We start from the raw sequence: 20,201 nt of genomic DNA, 5'->3' as shown, positions 1-20,201 counted from the left end.
TAAAAGAAGGCTGAAATCTGTTCCTTTAGCTGCCCAGATACGGTAGAAAAGCGGCACCACCAACTGAACAAGCATAGGCGAGTTGGCTTCACAAAATTGATTTGGCTCTCAGAAACCTAGTTGAAGCACTCTATTCAATGAGTTGATGGGAGTGGCAATGTGCCCTCCATTTCAGTTGGCTACAAAAGGAGAAGGTCCGCTTCACAAAGTCCCGCCAGCTAGCAAGGCTGGGGAGAAGAGAGCCAGGGAAGAGGGACCTTGGCACTTGCCCTAGCTCGAAGAGCTCAGGTTCAGTGCGGAATGGTGAGGAGCTAGGGTGTGGTGCATAGTCATTTTTAGAAAAAGTTAAAGTTGCAGATGCTTTTATGAAAAGGCCTTTTCTTTTCATGAAATAGACTTCTATTAGTATGAAAGAATAAACAAAAGCCGAAACACTCAACCAGTGGTAAAATACCACTCAAAATATCTTGCATATGCAAATCCAGAAGGAAACCAGGACTACGGCTGAGAAGGGAGTGCCTCTCTACTCTTTGAGAAAAAACCTTCTTCTGGCCGATGCAGACCTTAACGTTCCTTGCATCCTAGGCCAAATGGTCATTAAAGTGTACAAGATTTTTCCAAATGCTAGCCATGGTATGAGCTTGTGGACCTGGATACCGTCTATAGCCTCTATACATCTGGATCCCCAAATGTGCTAGGCAATGATACTAGCAATAATCTCCCAACTCGTCACTGATGCAAGGGGAGGTTTGTATTGAGAGGTAGGAGTGTCAAGTTGACAAAAGATGCCAAACTGTGATAGCCCATGAAGAGATCTAACCCTCATAAAAAGTGTGAGGCACCAAGCCATTGAGCCCCAATGATGGACAACGTGGAGGATCAAAACCTGCCCATAAGTCTTGCAATTGGGATCCAACTTGTCTTGGTGTGTTTGCCTTTCTAGAATAGGAACAAGTCTTAAGATAAATAAAACCCTCAGTAAGTGAAGAAGGCTAGATTCAGAATCCCATATGCTCTATAGAGCTGATCACCAACGTCCTCCCAAAAAGTAATAAAAAGGAGGTTCAATCCATTTGAGCTAGTATAAAGAAGAGTTTTGCCCTCTGGCACGGAGTGGTCCTTCTTTGCACCCCAGCGTCGTCATTGTTTCTATGTTCCTGATCTTTTTTCGACTTTAAAGTTTAAGCCATCTGTGAATGATGGATGTTAATATTGCTATAAATTTTATGGGTGAAATGAGTGGATGATTGGAAACACGCTTCAGCTAAAGCACGACTCCAAGGAGGCTAATACTCAAGGTTGAGACCAAGCTAGAATAGTTTGGACACCTAGCTTTGGATAAACACACTAGATATTGGAAAGGTCTTCAACTTGATCCATCTTTCAAGCATCTTCCACACTCATGGACCGGACTGTAAGCCATTTCCAATGTATGCGGAGACCTTGGCGATGTCAAGTTCAACTGACTCTATGTATTGCCTAGCCTCAACACTCTTCAATGTCAAGGTTTGACTTGTTCGCGACCTGCGAATGAAATGAGTTGAATGCTTCAGGTCGACATGACTGGACAGTGATAGCGTTGAACTCTAAAAGATGTTTTTCTTCTTAAACTTTCTATGAGACTCTAATCATGCCTATCGTGTTTGACTCCCTCACTTCCCTTAGAATCGCATCACAAAAAGTCAACATGGTTTCACGATTTTAATCTCACACGCTTTGAAACAACATCAATGTGTGGGGCTAGAGGGCTAGAGGACTTATAACAAAAGGAAAGGGTGGATTGGCATTTAGTGTATTGACACCACTGGATGGTCTGGTTTGGATCATATGGAACCTCCTACGTAAAAGACAGCAAAGACACTCTTATTTTCTTCCCTCTCTCAACAGGTATACTAGGGCCCAAGACAATCGTTAGGCTGGACCCCCTCGAAGGTTTTATTCATCAGAGAGAAAATGCAGTACATGAGTTCAGCGTGGAAGCTGTTCATACAAAATTCAAAACGTGAATGAAAATACATGAGCTCTTAGGCTCTCTTTCTTGGCAACAAGCCGCTTGTCAATTTCTACATTACTTTCCTAATTACATGCCACTAAGGGCAACTCTAGAGTCTTCGAAGCACTTGGTCACGCGAACCGCCTCCTAGACTCTTGTTAGGCTTCGTAGCGCTTAGGAAAATAACCCTTCCTACCTACAACAATTAATTAAAGCGCACCACCATGGCACCCATTAATTGTTAGCGCTTTGCATGCAAATAACACACTGTGGACTAATTCTAGTCACGGTGGGCGTCCCCACTGAACACATGTGCACACATAACAAATGGAAACATATATATCTATTCTCTGGTTGACCGAAGTCAACGCTCTTGATCATAATTAAGGGGCTTTGACCAAGGGTCGAGGCACCTTAATTATAGTCAAGTCTCTCCAACTAAAGTTGGCACAACTCTCCAACCGAAGTTGGCACATCTTGGTTAACCGTAGTTAACCCTCTTGGCGCATGCCAAATCTCGTTGACCGAAGTCAACACTCTCTGACCGTAGTCAGCTCTGTGGTTCTCTAGTTAACCGCAGTTAACCCTCTTGGTAATGAACCAAGTCTCCTGGACCAAAGTTAGGTTTACTCGACGAGAGTCAAGTATCTTTGACCGTAGTCAAATCTTTGACCATTAAAAGAACTCTTTGACCATAATTAACACATATAAAAACTCTTTAATTATGATCAGATAAATGGTCAACTGTACTTTGACTTAGGATATTTACATTGTGGTGACATCATAAGCTGAGACTTCTGCCTCTACATGGTGGATCACACGAGAGAAGGTTCCTTGTGGACGGTTTTGGTGGTATGGGACGCTGGAACTATGCCGTAGCCTTGTGGGAGTCTGATCTTTAGCCCACGTGCTCGGGGGTGGCTTGGACGTAAGTCACCTGCTGATGTCTATTTAGTTTTGCTAGTTGTTTCGACTGTGTTTAGAGTTAGGTCCTAGTGGGGATGAATCAGTTGGCATCAGAGCAGCCCTTTACACATTGAAGTTTTGAAAGGGATGCAGTTTGAATGGTGCCAGGTATGTAGTGAAGTGTTTCTACAAGTTCTGTAGTGTTATGGTTGAAAAGAGGAATGGTTGAAGCATGATGTTGGGAACTGTTTGCAGTAGGTTTTTTGTGCAAGAAACCCCATGGGGGTTTAAAACCTGCTGGGGGGGGTTGTACATTGATTGCGAATTAAATAGAGCAATAATTAAGCACTAGTTGCTTGAAATAGAGTATACTACTGCAATCAGACTGTTTTAGGAAGTTCGTGGTCAAGGGGAGGAAAGGAACTGATAGAAGTCAGTTTGCAGCCCTTTAGAGAAAAAATTATAGCTTCAAGGGGGTGTTTTGTGGTTGAAATCGTCTGGTTGTTGCAGTTAGAGGCCCCTGGGTTAATTACAATCCAGGTAGGTGAGTGGAACAACCTTAGTACTGTACAGAACAACCTTAGTTCTGTACGATTTGTTGTTCGACCTTTTGTAGTGTTCATCAGGGTCGTCGCCAGGATGCAAGGAAAGAGCAGGGATTGTGCAGAGATTGCTGCTGTGCGAATTCATCAGTGTAGCAAGACATTTACTTCTCAGGAACTTCACAAGTGCTAGGGGGTGATTTCTGGTTCATGGTTGGTGGACAAGAAAATTACCCAAGCACAAATGGATATACATGCTTTACATCTAATGATGGCTATAGTACAGTTGACTTTGCATTGATTTGGGATTAAGCAACCCTCAATCATAGACGATTTCTATTTGGGAAACTGGTTGCTTGACTCAGACCATAAAACACTGCATATTAGCCTACGAGTTTACTTCAATACTCTACCCATTGGCCACAATCAGACAGAAGCATGTAACATAGGAAGTTATCACCTCTAAAAAAGCAATGCAGGGATTAAAGAAACTTTGGAATGACAAAGCATTGGATGCATCACACATATGTTCAGAAATGCTGGAATGGAGCGGTCCCAATGCAAGAGTATAAAAACATAGAATGCTTAACCAAGCAATAATTGAAGGACTTTGAAAATTGGCAATAAAATTGGATGAAAGTATTCCACAAAGGACGAGACAGAAATCATCTTACTAATTACTGCACGATCATGGTCAGGTCCAGTGTGAGAACATAAAATCGGCACATGGGCTGAAGAAAGAAAGCTGACTACGAGGGGCTGCCCTATTTTATTGTTTTGTGGATTTAAAATAAGTATTTGACACTGTACCTCGAGATAAATTCTGGGGTAGCACCACCACTTAATGGCAGCAGCAGCAGAGCTATACCAGAAAGTAAGGTGCAAATTAAAAGCGTAGCAAGGTTTCTCTGAGGAGTTCTACAGCAGCATGGGAGTTAACCGAGGCGTCCCTTACCACCCACTTTGTTGGGACTATGAAGTATTTATGGAACATGAAGCATGAAAAGGAGGATTCGAAGGACTGACTATGGGAACCTTCACCCTTTTGCTACTAATGTATGCAGATGATGTGGTGCTCTTTGCAAATGATAAGAGAACACAGCAGTGTTTATTAGACATTTTGCATGAGTTTTGCAAAATCAGCGGCCTCAGCGTAAACGTTTCCAAAACAGAAGTGATGGTAATAAAGACTACACAGCCAAAGGTTATGCTTGCTATTATGTACAGAGAGCAGCCAATTGAAGTCGTAAGCACTTTCAAATATTGATGCATTGACATCCCATCTAAGCATGGCTGGAGCACATGCATCAACAAAAGATTGGAGGTCAGATCTGCAAAATACTATGAGTTTGAGAACATGTGCAAAAGAAGTGATACAAGAAGGTGGGAGATTCAGACAATACTCTTTGATGCACTTTCTGTGCAAATTGTGTTATACAGGGTAAAAGTGTGGGGAGACAATATGTCAGATTCTACATTGAATTACATAATTAAATTACAGAAAATGTTTCTACATGGCCATCTGGGTATCAAGTCTACAACCCTTACCCAGTGATGCCCTTGGAAATCGGAAGAAGGCCATTGGAGATTACAACAATGGAATAGGTGTTCAAATACTTCACGAAGGTATGGAATATTCCATCACACCGCCTACCATTGATAGCATGGAAGTGGGGACCAAACCCCAAAAGCCACAAAGGAGTAAATTCTTATCATCAAGCTGGGTGCAAGACACAAGGAAATGGTTCTATGTTCCACATGTATGTTCATGTTCCACATGAACTTGAAAGAGTTATCAATTTCAGGAAAGGAAACTCAGGAATAAGTTAAGTCTGGAGTACAAAATTAAGTGGAAGGATAGGTCTGAGGAAGGCTCAACTTGGGAGTCAATTGTTAGTTTGCAGAAAAACTTTCCCAATTTCATTAAAGAATGAATGCTTAAAAGGGAGAAGAATGTTATGAGCTTGGATGTTAATCCTCAGATCAGTGGAAGGCCCCAGAATTAAGGGAAGCAGGCTAACGTGGATTAAGGGAAGAAAGGGACACTTGGCTATATTTAGCCAAGACGTTTTCTAGAAGGAAAGATGCTCTTTTATATAATAGTGGCCAAGGTTATTGGGTTGACATGTAGTGTGTTTACACCACTGGATGGTCTGGTCTGAATCATGAGCTGCATGGCAGATTATGAGATACTATGCTGAAGGCTCCTTGTGGGACGTTTCTACATGGTGGATTGCGAGATACTATGCTGAAGCTTCCTTGTTCAATGGTATGGGACGCTGGGGCTATGGGCATAGCCTTGTTAGGAGTTTGATCTGTAGTTAGCGTATAAAAGGTATAATGATTCATGAATCTGTGCGATTCCAAAACCTTTAATGTGGCATAGGCATAACTTTTTTAAAGTATCTATACTGGCACGGCCAAAGATGTATGGCATGTAATGATTATATACATTCTTTGTGTGTTCACAGATTCGATGATTTGGTAAATCAGATGCAAAAGAGGATTTTCAAAAAACGATCAGTAAGACGACTAACACTTACACTTCCTAATGGCATCACAATGGGGGTACAGACTTTTGCTTTGCTGAGAGCAGCAACACCTGGTACATTGTGTTAATTTTCTATCAACAGCTAGACATATTAAGTTGACATCAATGAATTGTTAAGGTATTGACCTGGCTTGATAGAACTTGAACTTAGTGATTCATAAACCTTACTTTTTCTGCTTAGGTGCTAGTGCATGGCTTGATTCATTTGACAACAAGTTAATAAAGGTCAGTACCTCTTCAAAAGAAGAAAAATGTGTAAGCTGCCTGACATGATTTTGGATCATGTAATTGCTTCTGTTTGAAACTGCAAGCAGTCCTGTGAAATTCAGCACGTCTTTTATTATCTGCAAAACTTCTATAATCTATCATGTGTTTCTAACGTTGCTTTTGTAATTTGTAGTCAGAAACAACGTTCATATGCTCAGATACTGGAGCGTTGCTTTCAGAACCTATGCAGCGTTTTCAAGAGTATAAAGGGTATATTTTGTGCATTTTGGACCTTGGGTAAGCAATCAATATCTGTGCCTATTTGGCAGGCCATTTTTCACTGATTTTTTTGGGGGGGGGTTTTGGGCACAGTCAAAAAGTTCGTTTCTTCCCCAATGAATTCAGTGATGTGAAGAGGCTGACAAGCATCCAGTTGCAACTTTTAGGCTTCAAGCCTTTGAAATGCTTGCAAGATTATCACAATCTGCGCCCAGCAACATTTTTGTACCCAGATGAAGAGGCATGTATAAGCAAACTCTTGGCCGCTAGACATTGGCAGTGTTTCTCTTTTCATTGCTTTAGTTAACCTTTCCAACCACCACACTGATGTGCTCATTTAACCTCTGCTTTTAATGTCTCAATTTAGAACAAAAAATTACTTATGAATTTGGATGCATATTTGAGGATGGAGTTGTCTGTAATAGCAGTGTGAAAGTTGCAAGGTTCTGTTTGTGCTGTAAGTATATTGAAAAATGTATCATGTCTCGAGTACTGACATGAGTCATGCTATATTGGAACTTTTGCAGAGAATAACTGGAAGCACGTGTGCTTTCATTGCTCTCTACAGAGCTATGTTACGATTACAAAAGTAAGCATATAATTTGTGCAGAAAGTGATTTGATCTCAAAGTGCATGCCAGGATACACCTTGCTAGGGCAGGCATGGATAGTTGAAGCTTTTTCTGGTGCTCTGTCATATCAATGAACCATGTTGGAGAGTTCCAAAAGCAAAATATTGTGTAAATTGAATGTCAAAGAGTTGTCCCGGGCTCAGTCATGGATGCTGCTTTCTTGGTAGTAGTTTTTGAATGATTCTCAAAGGATGGTTTATCTGATCTCAGGTATGGTGTTGCTTTTCTTGGTAGTAACTCTCGAATGGTGGCTCTTGTTCCTCAGGTGAGCAAGATAAGATATTCTCACCGAAACATCTTGAATTTGGAATATGCAAGCTCTCTGGTTTGTTTTATATATACAGCTGTTCATGTAGAAGATTGTTGGTGGGACCTTCAAAAGTAGTTATCTAGCTTTGCAATTAGCCAAGCAGGTCCTTTATACAGTATTGACCAAAAGTTTGTATGTATCTACAAATGCTTCCAAGTATTGCATTCTAGGCAAAATGAATTGATACACATGAATAATTGCGTGCCTATGGAAGAAACCTAGCAAGGTGAAGCAATAACCAATCATTCACATAAGTTCTCAGCAATCTCCGTCAAACCTGAATGGGGAAGATCCAACATAGAGAGCGGTCACGTTGGCTCAGCCATAATTAACCATTATTGAAACAACTCCACATGCCCTAGGTTCGGCATAGTAAGGCATATGGCTAGGTTGACACTCCCGACTGAGAAAGTTTCTCTTCACCTCCCAATCAGCATCAGTATGTTGAGCCATCTTCATGCCAAGGGTCTAGATCATTCTGAGCCACACAGCTCTCTCAATTGTAGCAGTGATGTCATAGGGGAGTCCAAAGGACATTTCATGTCAAATCACCACCCAGTTGTAGAAAGAAAGAAAGAAAGTTTATTGTCTTCGAAAGACCGACAGGTCTATGAGAATGTAGAATTCTGGAAACAATGAGAAAACTAAGTGGTGGGCACTAAGGCAGGCATCCACACGCAAGACTGATATAAGAAGTTCCATAAAAGAGAGAGAGAACAAGTATCGAGATATGTCTCTATGGAAGGATGCACGCAGCAAAACATGCCAGTCTACAAGAGGCCATCAAAGATCAATATGGAGGAGCGAGTTGGTCATTTGTCCACCTATGTTTGTATGCTAATCCAAATATATCTAGGAGCTATGGAAGTGGGGATCTCACCGAGTAAGCCTTTGTGCCCCATACCACCAAAATAAAACACTGTGAAGTTCCAACCACAGGCCACTGTGACGTCTAGCCAGATGTCCTGCTACACATTATGCACCTTGTCCCAAAATTGTGCTACTCCAACTGTGCCTGACGCCTGAAGGCTCTCCCATGCATTTTTCCTTTGTAGCCCTACAACAAAGCCTCTTGCACTGCTCTAGCTACCTTTGCAATATGCACTCTAGAGTTCCCATATGCATGGCTTGTAGACATTTCACACAATCGTTGCACGTTTGTTTTGCGACAGAGTCAGCCTTAGTCTTCCACCTTTGGTTCCTACCTACAACCATAGTTACCAGGGAACGGGAACGTTCTGGAAATCCAGGTGTCGGAACGGGAACGTTCCGGGAAGGGGGAACGGGAATCGGAACGCCATGTCATACATGACACATCATATGACATAAAACTATGTTAGAAAATGAAAGAAACTAACATTTTACAGCTTTAAACTTTCTATATAAGCTCTAAAATACCCATTTGAAACTTTCAAAGAGCAATTTTTTTGTCAGGCTGTGGGTGTGAATAATTAACCATGGTCCCATTCTCCAATGAAGGACACTTCTTGGCCATTGCTGTGCGTAAAGAACCCTACACTCTACTCCAATGATATCTTGCTAGTTTAACGGCAAGTGCCTAGAAGGGGTTTGGTTCCCATCCAAGGCCTCTATCCATTTGGATCTCCAAATCTACCCTGCGGTGAGATTGGCAATGACTTGCCAAGCCCAATCTATGCATCTAGACTGATAAGTTGGGGGGTCCCCTAGCTATGAGAAAAGCTGCTACCTGGTAAAGACCTATGGTCTGGACTAGCTTTTTTTTTTTTTTGTGAGAAGAAATCTTTTATTTCTATAGAATAATTACATTCATAGCTGCTTCAAAAACGAAGTAGCTACTACTCAAGAAAAGATCTCAGTATAGGCTGTATACACATCCTGATCAATCAAACGAGTCTGAAAACAATCGTAGAATGATTGTTGCAGAGATCGTTTGAAAAAAAGAAAGGATGAAAATAGTGGATCACCAAAGACTCTATGATTTCTATCCATCCATAAAGTCCATAGGGTCCAATATCGCACCCATACAAAAAATAAATCAAAACCCTGTCTCTGGGGATGAAATCTAAACAACCAGAAAAATCTGCCAAAAGTAACAGTAGGAAATCGCTGTCGAAGCCTTTGTCTGATGAGAGCAATGAGATCATAAGTATTTGGACAGGACCAAAAGATGTGGAGCACTGATTCATTAGAGTGCGAGCATCTGTGACAAACAGCTGAAGCAATATGTCTGTGTGCGAGTAACTGTCCAGATGGAAAAATGCCAAGGAGAACTCGCCATAGGAAAAGCTGTTGTCGAAGAGGGACTTTGTAATGCCAAAGGAGACGCAGCCTTTTTCTCCACCACTTCATTGGACGATCCATATGCCAAACAGTATTTGCTCTGTTGGAAATCCAAGGTGGAGGTAATAACACTCTATACAATGATGACACTGTGATATGTGAAAGCTTCAAAGGACGGACATATGAGGAAGGAGAGCGTAAAATCCAATCCTCAAGCCGATGCTGAATTTCTAAATGAGGTACCGGTAAGTACGGTTGGAGCATTGCTGAAATTTTATGCCATAAAGGACGATAATGAGCTCCCAAGCCATATTTGCGAGCAGCCAAAGAAAAAGATAGAATTGTGCCATCATCCTGAAGTACATCTGCCACAGATGAAATGCCTTTGAAGGAGAGAAAATAAGAACGTCGGGGTTCTTGTATGGCCAAAGGTGGGTGGAATACTTTAGACCAAAAGAGATTCTCTACCCTCAAAGAGTTGCCCGAGAGAGAGTCCCTGCCTTTCCATTCCAAGTGGGATAGAATGTGTTTCCAATCAAGAAGCAAAGAAGAGACAAAAGGGCATCCTTTGATCTTGCCTTGGATAGAGCCAAATAAAAATTCCCACTGAGTAGGCTGCCAATTCCCAAAAGCAGATGTATGAAGATGTAATAAGAAAGAGCGAATCATAAAAGCCCAAGGCTGATCTCCTTGTAGAAACTACATCATCATTTTCCTCCTGTGAGCAAGTAAATGCATTTGAATATTGAGAATGTTCAGACCCCCGTGCATCTTTGGAGAACAGAGACGATGCATGGAGAGTAATCTGAGACTTTTCTTGCCATGTTTTGAACGCCAGAAAATTTCCATGATAGCTGACATAAATGAAACCAAATCTGCCTTAGTGAACATAGTGAGAGGCAGATAAAATTGTATGTATGCTATCAAAATGGATTGTGTAATTCGCAGACGAACATGTAATGGCCAAGTTGCAAGCTTCCAATATTCAAGTTTTGCCCTCAACTTTACTAGCACCCAATCAGTTTGTTGTGAACGGGTGAGTCCCCAGCCTAAAGGATAACCAAGATGTTGAATGAATTGAGAAGCAGGGACAATTTCCCCAGGCCACAAAAGGTTGTGCCAGTCCTGTGCATGTAAAGGCAACAATTTTGTTTTTTGAAAATTTACCCGAAGGCCAGCAGCCAATCCATATGTAGAAAGAGCATGCATAATCATGGACAGATCAGCCCGAGTATTTTTTGGAGTAAAGAATGAATCATCAGCATATGCTTGAGCAATCATGCTGCGACTGCCAAGGATCTCCAAACCGTGCAGCTGGTCAGTGTCCAAGAGGTGATCCAGATATTGAAGCAGTGGATGAGTGGCTATGGCAAAAAGTAAAGCACTCAGTGGACATCCTTGTCTGACAAAGCAAGCAAGAGTCCAGGATGGAGAAATATCTCCTGAAAGTATGCAGGCAGCTTCACTATCTTGATATAGCCAATTGATGAGTTGCTGCATTTTTGTGCCAAAACCCAAAGCCTGCATAGTCGATGAAATGAAATCCCACTGAACTGTATCAAAAGCTTTGGCAATATCAACTTGCAATAACAAAACATCCTGCTGTGTGTATTTGGCATATTCAATTCCAATGTAGGCATTAGCAATGTTATCTGTGATATATGCCTACGCGGGACAAAGCCATATTGCGCAGGATGCAACCCATCATGTAAAAACCCCTTTAGCTGAGCAACAATCATTTTGGTAGTGACTTTGTAAATTACGGGCATAAGAGTGATAGGTCTCCAGTCTGCCAAAGACTCACAAATTTGTTTTTTAGGAAGGAGTTTAAGAAGACCTCTCTTCCATGTGTCTGGCAGTTTCTGATGTTGCCATGCAGCATTCACCATAAATAGTAATGGATGCTTCAAAATAGGCCAGTATGCTAGAAAAAATTCGACTGTCAAACCATCCCATCCAGGGGATTTCCATCTGCCACATGATTTGATGGCATCTGACAGTTCCCTCTCAGTAAAGGGTTCCTCCAATTCCAAAGCTTGAGTAGGGGAAATGATTGGAGAAACATTCTGCAACAGTAAATTTCGTGCAAGCAAAACCTGTTGCGAGGGAGGAGCTGCAGAGCCAAATTGCTGAGAGAAGTGATGCACACAAACAGAGGCAAGCTGTGACCATGAAGTAGTCCATGATCCATCAGGCATAAGCACTCTGCAAATTTCTGTTTTGATTCTCCTCTGATGCAAAGGAAAGCAACCTTCAACTGATGGCTGGCAGAGCCCAAGAAAGGTTATTTCTGCTCGAAGAATTCCACCCCAGAGATCAATACAGGAATTGGGATTACATGGGCTGCAGTAACAGCCAGCAAAACACTCTTCCCTAAAGAAGAGGTTGCTGCGCGGAGGTGAATGTGAAGTGAGATTCGCATTGGTAGCTACTGAATCTTTGCCTTTATCCTGACTCCCAGAATGCTGTCTAACTGCTTTTATTTTTGTTGGCAACTGGAGTAGGAGCATCTTTAGTGGGCATGTGGACTGGCAAGGTGACATGAGGCATTTTATGTGGGTTCAGTGGACACCGTGAAGCCATGTGTCCAAACTTTTTGCATTCAAAACAGGCCCCTGCAAATAAACCCCATTTGAGTTTAGCCACGCATCCCCAGTTGATGTAGAGGTGCCTCTTATCGTCGTGCCAAGCAAGTATGTTGTGCCTTGCTTGATCCTTTGAGCCTCCTTATATCCCCAAATATATTAATGTACGGGCTCAAAGGCTGAAAGGCATCTAGACATCTAGGATCTGCTCCATAAGTGTGTGTGCAAGTGTTTGATCGGGAGTCCACCATGCTTGAAGAGTGAGAAGCACATGGATTTGCTTCTTTTGATAGGAACTCCGAAGTCATATCTAAAAGCAAGTCTGTAGGAGCTCACTGGCACCAAAGGTTTCAAAACTCCTAGTGTGCTCTCCAGGTGGGTATACTGTACAAAATTTGGAGCTGCCCTCATTTGGCATTCTTGACTGTGTAGTTAAGAAGGGGATGTCTTATAGGGAGCACTCACATCAATCCACTCCCACTCTCTTGTGTCCGATGGAATCTGTTGGAGGGGACATCCAACACAAAGCCAAGGATGCCATGGATGACCCCTATTGCCATTGTTGAATTTGACCACTTTTATCATACTATCCTAAATCTGCATTTGCTTTGAGTCTCCAACTCTTTGCAACCTTATACAAGAAAGCCTCTCCTCCCTGGCTCCATAGTATGCATATAGCTTATAAAGGAACACCTATGTATGAAAACACACCAAACCGGTGGTGACCTAGGGAGCAGTGGCTTGGGTTACAAGAAGAGGACCCACTTGTTGGTAGGATGGCATTTAGGGGAGTTCGTTCTTTAGATTGATATGGCAAGAGTTGACCTTCATCCATACTCCAAACTTAGACAATATCATAGATGGGAGCTAATAGTGAGCATCTTTGCTTGGTACATATGGACAACTAGGTGCAGGCAAGCATAGAGAAGTAGACTAGATGAGCCTTGGAGACACTGGCCAACATTTGGCTAGATAGCATTCATACTCTCAGAGGTAGATGGGATAGACTTCAGGGAGATTTGGATCGCACTTGGCGCCGGAGAGAGGCTTCCATCAGTATATGGGTGCCATGCCCCTTCTTCATTTCACAGGTAGTGTTATAATATCGCATTATAAACCATCGGAGTAGCTATTTGTTCACCCCTTTTACGACGAAATCCCCCATAGAGTGGCCAGCTAGGGGGATATCCTTGTGTAGAGAGTTGTATTTTCATTGGTGTCCATGTCACTAAGGAGTTTATTAATAGAAGTTTCTTTTCTTTGGGAGAAAAATACACACACCAAGCCTCTCCAAGACCTACTCCCTAAAGCCAATCTAGTGGGTTGTGTTGATCTATAGGGTCTTTCTATAAGTGCCTCGCAATTCTTGAGCGATAGTGTGGCACTATGGCAAAGTCACTTTCCTGATGAGCTCCCACTGTTGAGGCCGGGCCCATCGTGTCCACTGCATGCACCCTAAAAAGCCCAGTGGATGTCCTACCTCATCAACAAAAATGTTGTTCCACATGATGGGCTGTCCATCCCTCTCACCTTGAGTTTCAAGAGGAATGTGAGCAAGGATGATAGTCGGCACTAGGAAGGGGATGAAAAGAGTTTGATGTGTGCATCCATGAAGGTCCATCTTAGTGCTAGGGATTTAATACAAATATTTGTAGGAGTACACATATGAATATACTGCATAAAAGAATCCTTCCAAGGCTCATTGACTTGAAGGATATTAACGCCACCTTCATGCAAGAGCAATATGAGACTTGAGGCCTATTTGGGGCTCGTGTCATGTTTGCCACTTGATTTGGAGCAAAGGATGTTCCGTACCAATCTTCTAAGCTAATCAATGCACAAACGTGAGAAGCGTTAGCATGATGTGATGTACCAAACAGAAGCTAAAAGCTACCAATTCGTGGTGAAGCTCCAATAGAGTAGCTTTCTCTTTTGACGTTCTCTTGGAGTGGAGCAAACCACTAGGTAGGGGTGATGTCTATGCCTCACCTGACAACCTAAGGATTTGACAATAGTACCTTCCTCTATCCATTTTAAGTGAAGCTCAACTCCCCATCTTGGTGTGTCTACTCATTGCCCCAGAATCCAATAGATTTGTGCCAGTTGATAAGTGCCTTTGTTGCTGCTCTGCAAGACTAAAATCCTCCAGCAGTAGCTACTTCGGGATCATGGGTTCTTTGCCCTTGCTATGCATAAAATGAATGAAAACTATTTTAATATGTTTGAGTTAAAGGTTCTCTACCTTGAGTAGTCCCTCTAAAACGAATGTTTGAGGAGTCAATAAAGGTCCTCTACCTTGGATAGTTCTCCTAAAATGATGTATTTCTTTTATATTTTTGGTGTGTGACTCCATGTTCCTAGTTAGTCCCTAGAGTCAAGAGGGGGATGTACTGTGGGAGCCATGTATTGGCATTGATAGGGTCTAGTTATCAGGCTTGGCATATGAGTTCTAGGATGTTGGCGCATTGGTCTTCTAGACCTCTTGAGTTGTTCATGCATCTATGCTATAACGTGAGCTTGTGAGCATGTTGATTCTCAAGCCATGAGAAAGAAAGAAAGAAAGAAAGAAAGTTTATTAAAGTCTTCGAAAGACCGATGGGCCTATGAGACTGTGAAAATCCTGATACAACAAGCTGTGGTAGTGGAGCTACTAAACGAGCGTCCATACCAATGCAAAATGCAAAAATGCAGAATGGCAAGTACTAAGTCCTAAGTACAACATAGTCATGTCGATGGTCGACTATATATCAGTTTCAGCATCGTCACCAATATCATCATCATCAACATAGAGCTCTTGGATCAACTTCTGAACACGCTCAGACTTTGGCCCCTAAATTGGCATGGGAGCCATGTCTAGTTTAGACATTGCACGGTTTAGTGCCATGTTCTGTCCTTGGTTCCATTCCAGTAGTCTCTCACCTTGCCTTCATTGGGGGGTGTTAGAACACGAAGCCAAGATGAGTCAGTTTGGTGTGTTCTAGTATGTTCTAGTGTGAGTTCTAGTCTAGTGTGTCCTATGGATGCCACGTGTCAGATCGGGAGTTATCCCATATGCATAGGTGTTCATATATGTGTGTGCGCTCTTATATAAGAGCTGTACTTGTCTAGTGTCAAATCAATCAAGTATCAAGGTACAAAGCTCTTTGGTCTACATGTGAGTACTTTCATTTTGTCATTGCTTAGTTATTTAATTTCCAGTTCATTATGTCTCTCTTTTGAGTATCACTATCTCTCCCCCTAGCCTACCCTTTCTCTCTCCCTTCTCCACCATGTGTCTTCAGCCTAGTGATGCGCGGACATTGGATCTTCTCCATGTCCTTTTATGTATTTGATGTCGATGCCTTCCATCAAGTGGTGTCTGGCATATCTAAATCTGAGATTTTTAACGGTCTAAAAATTAACAGCAGATAGTATATATAATTTTGCAGTGCTTGATGCCAATTTTTTCATCTTCCTATCCAAAGGATTAGATGAAAATATAGAAAGCAATGTGACTGTTCCTATTGTCTGTTTGTATGTATTCAGCAAAATGTGATTCATATGAGATACAACAAAAGTTAGGAAGAAAGTTTTGATTGTGCCTGGAATTTCCTGTTACTTTGACTTTCTCCAATGTCATATTGATTGGCTGCTTTGAATTTGAAAAGGCACATGATTCCTTGATTAGTTCCATCTTTCTTTGATAGACAGCATAACAAGGCAGAATCCTTGAGCTATCTTTCTAATGTGATACTTTTCCATAATCCTATTTGGCTACAATGATGTAGGAGGAGATCACTAATGAGATCGGCCAAGTTGAACCACCGGGTATTCATATGATCTATTTGCCCTACTCGGATGATATTCGCCATGTTGAGAAGGCAAGCCTTAGCGTGGATTTTGGATCCCCCCCTCCCCCTCCCTCTCCCTTCTCCCCCTCCTCCCCTCCCCTCCCTTCAAAACGTCAGTCAGAAACAGCATGTCTTTCATGAATGGCACAGGTTGTGCAAATACTTATCCTCGGAGTGATTTTCAATTGTGTGTTATGCTTTGGCAGTTGCATGGTAGCACGGATGGCAATGTACCAAGAGCCTCAGATGAACAGATACAGAAGGCAGTATCTATGCTTAAAAAAATAGACTTGAAGGACTTCTCTTATGCGCATTACTCCAATCCAGGCAAGTTGAAACTTTCCTGGAAAAAATCACTCTGCATAAGTACCCTTGCATGGTTCCTGAAAGATAATATTTGTTTTTAAAATGTGTATGTATGCCACCATGATACGACTGATGGAAACATGCATGCATGTGTGCAGACACACACCCACAGAGCGTGCCTAAAGCATCACATGCAGAAACCAAGAAGCTAGAATGAAATAGTAAATGAATGAATCATTTGCAGTAAGACTATCGAGACCAAACACAGTTTATGAAATGGACCTAGAAGACAGTAGGATGGTAGTACATGTAATGAAGAGGGCATAGGTTCGTTTCAGACTGGAAGGGCCTTTGGATTCTTCTATTTGAGTGGGTTATTTTGTGCTAAGTGGGCATGATTAAGGGGAAATCCTGTATAATGCCTCAATTGTTCGGCAATAATTTTACTATGTAAAATCACTAAGATTTTTCCCTTCATTACTAATGCATGAGTGAAATGGTGAGACACACAAGTGGCTCATTTGAAAGAGCTTAGCAAGCTAACATTTTCATCTGTATAATGTGCAAATCAACACTCCATTGAGATAAGCAAGCAAACCTGATAAACCTGCCTGTCTCACTTGTACAGATCTTAGTGCATGGCTAATTGCAGATGCAAAAATGTGGCTTTAAGCCTATGATAGGGACCAGACATGAAAGGGAACATATGCACATGCATCACGAACTAGTTGGGAATTTGTTTGGACACAAGGTAATCCCTTGGAATAAGGGAAATCAAACTGAGTCAAACTTGGTAACATGACTCTCTGATGACTTATACTACGTGAACCCTACAACGTTTGCTCCTTGGAATGGTCTACGTACTTGGGGTACTTAATCTTTTATGATGTCACTTGAAGGCGAAATTTGATAAACTGTCCATCCAAATCAACGTCTTCAAAAACAAAGACTTCAAATAATTTGAAATGGAAATCAATACTCTGATGATCTAACAATATCAAGTGTTTGGAAAGGTGTATTCAACTTGCGACTTTGTTTTTTGTACAGTGGAATACAATACCAACCTATTAAGTTAAGTTGGTTGCCAAATCGCTGTGCCAAGATAAAAAATTGGCCAACCTCTGCACGGTTCACCAAGGTTATGAGACTAAGGTTTCAAGTGTTGTTGGCATCCACGAGGGTTTTAAAAACACCATACGACACTTTTTTTTTTTTGTCATCACATCGTATGATTTAAAAAGATTTGGCAGCATGTACATGAAAGAGCTTCCTGGAATGCATTGATCTTTGTGGAAGAGATTGTCGGATTCATGATGCCTTTCATGCCTTGTGATCTTCCCCCCTGCCTTCTTGGTAAAATAAGAGACATTTGATGTCCATCCATGCACGGATTGATAGATTCTATGCTGATAATTGGGCTTTGGATAGAGGTGGCACCGTGGTTACTATGTACAACCCCTGTCCGGTGATTCATACTATTTTTGAGCCACAACACTTCTCGTTTTGCCAGTGTTAGCATCCTAGATAAGGGAAAGAGAAAGGGAAAGAGAAAGATAACGGACATTACAAAAGACCAGTTCAACGCGAGAGTAACCCACAGCGGTAATCAGGCTGACAGCACCGACACATAACATGGACACTTGCTTTTGGGGTTACGCAGGTCCTTTAATGTTTGAAGCTGGTGTGGACCTCTCAGTGCTATTATCTTGCCATAAGCTCTGGACCTAATAGGGTTCTGCTCTATCAGACCTAAGAATTACAAGTAGAAAAGCAGTGGTATACCGTGTATGTTTATTTTCAACTTCAAATTATAGAAACTCAACAAAATAGGTATTAGAGCATTACATATTGATTCATTTCTAGTTGACTTCCATGCATGCAAAACATGGTCACATGGAAGGTTCTTGTCAGTCTTCTCTTTTTCTGAAAACTCTGCATTTTTATTTATTATAGGTGAAAAATTCTATCAATATCAACTCATTAACAACCTTTAAGCTCCATTACACAGCTTGTAATGTTCTCAACTCTCTAAAATTTTCAGCATTACAGAGGCATTATGCAATCCTGGAAGCTTTTGCACTTCAGGAGGATGAGCTCCCAGAGCCTAAGGATGAAACGTTGCCACCAGAAACACAGATGCAAAGGTCTTGTCGTTGGAGACATCATTTCTCATTGTCATGTGCTTTGCATATTGCTTTTCATTTTGCCTCCCTCTATTACTATCATTTGACATGTCTCTATAACCATCATTTTCCATTTGACATGTCAGACCAGCCATAGCACAATCTGTGAAAGCATTCAAGGACTCTGTATATGGTCCAGGCCATGATCTCGAAGAAGAGGAGGCAGCAGAAAAGAAATCACAAGGAAGTGTTGCCTCACAAAAACGCAAAGCTGCTGAAGATGTGGCAGAAAAGGACTATGGGAAGTATGATTGGAGGGAGCTTGCAGACACCGGCGGGGTGAGCATTTATACTCTTCCCCTGCTAAGCCTTTTTTGCTTTTTTATTCAGTATAAACCTCACATGCTTGACTAATGGCTGCAGTTGAAAGAGTTAACGATAAGTGAACTCAGAATCTATCTAGTCAGACACAAGTTGCAGGTGACTGGGAAGAAAGACTTGCTGATCAACAGGATCCTGACCCACATGGGGAAATGATGCAAGTTATGCACACACTTAGAGAACCTCTTTATACAACAATCTCCTTCTGTGACTTGGCCTTTCTACAAATTGGTTTCGTTGTGTGCTCTGTGCAAGAAAAGGATGTAAAGAATGATTTAGTGGTTTTACTACCTGTAGGGATACTGCAGATGTAGGAATGAATTTGATATAAATAAATTATTGTAGACACAGCATGCATATGAATATCGTGGACTCTGCTACTTTCTCCCTTCTTTAATGATTTGCAGAAAGTCGAGAATGTATTTTGGGTGTATATACAGCAGTTTCCCTTTTGTTTGTGTGCAACAACCCCAAACCCTATCACCAAATGTGCCAAGCAATGATGCTAGCTACAATCTCCCAGCAAGTGTCCACTGATGCATTGTACTGAAAGATGGGGATGCCATGAAGTTGGCTAAACTGTACACTATGGTGCCAAACCGTGGTAGCCCAGGATTCGCCTTGATTCTCATAAAATACCTGAGACCCAGTAAGTGAAAGCCAGCCACTAAAACCCTAGTAATGAGCAAAGTCTAGGAGGCAAACCTGCCATCAGCTCCAAAAATACTCCTCCACTGATTCACTTGAGTGATTTCCAAAGCCTCCAGAATCTCCAAGGTGATCTGAAACCTCTCCCAATGATGAGCTCTGTAAGGTCTCCAAGCGCTGGAATTTATTGGCATTACTTACTATGAATTCAAAGGAAGGAAGACCCTTTGAGTGGTTGTCTATTGCAATCCACTCCCACGAGTCTCCCGCGATTGATTTCTTTCATTTTGCGAGTTGATTGAATTCTTTATTTCCCAATTTTCGATTTAATAAACTTTATTAGAAAAAGCCAAACCCTCCAAATACCAAATAAGTTATCCTTTGGGCGAGGGTCTACATACCAGCCAGAAGCAAAATAACAGTGCTAAACTAAGCCCATACTCTGACTTGCTCCGTGTTTGCATGAAAAACCACATCAGAAATGGAAGATATGACCAATTTGCCTCTAGATTGCACATTAAAGACCAAAGTATCGTCACCTCCATCCCACAAGAGACCTATGATGTGAAAGGGGGGGCTTGTGCCTGAAAAGCATCCATCCACTTGATAGGTCTATGCTGTCCCCCACCTCTACAATCACACTCCAG

At 41.8% G+C, this 20,201-nt stretch overlaps 1 protein-coding gene across 1 annotated transcript in view; it reads left to right on the top strand.

Moving 5' to 3' along the window:
• The window catches only part of KU70 (ATP-dependent DNA helicase 2 subunit Ku70-like protein), a 77,113-nt gene extending 57,817 nt beyond the window's left edge, over window positions 1-19,296 (top strand). Inside the window, exons 9-19 of the mRNA XM_087400609.1 lie at window positions 5,913-6,046; window positions 6,174-6,217; window positions 6,393-6,469; window positions 6,572-6,719; window positions 7,006-7,067; window positions 7,320-7,374; window positions 16,034-16,126; window positions 16,303-16,423; window positions 18,444-18,546; window positions 18,672-18,864; window positions 18,949-19,296. Of these exons, the coding sequence (XP_087256735.1) occupies window positions 5,913-6,046; window positions 6,174-6,217; window positions 6,393-6,469; window positions 6,572-6,719; window positions 7,006-7,067; window positions 7,320-7,374; window positions 16,034-16,126; window positions 16,303-16,423; window positions 18,444-18,546; window positions 18,672-18,864; window positions 18,949-19,062 (1,144 nt within the window). The 3' untranslated portion in view covers window positions 19,063-19,296. The remainder of the gene's footprint in view (window positions 1-5,912; window positions 6,047-6,173; window positions 6,218-6,392; window positions 6,470-6,571; window positions 6,720-7,005; window positions 7,068-7,319; window positions 7,375-16,033; window positions 16,127-16,302; window positions 16,424-18,443; window positions 18,547-18,671; window positions 18,865-18,948) is intronic.
• Window positions 19,297-20,201: the final 905 nt, after the last annotated feature.

The sequence above is a fragment of the Dipteris shenzhenensis genome, chromosome 29, assembly GCF_047967505.1.
Source record: "Dipteris shenzhenensis isolate YYH24624 ecotype China chromosome 29, Dip_SZ_1.0, whole genome shotgun sequence".
Classification (NCBI taxonomy): domain Eukaryota; kingdom Viridiplantae; phylum Streptophyta; class Polypodiopsida; order Gleicheniales; family Dipteridaceae; genus Dipteris; species Dipteris shenzhenensis.
This window is presented reverse-complemented; position numbering and strand designations above follow the sequence as displayed.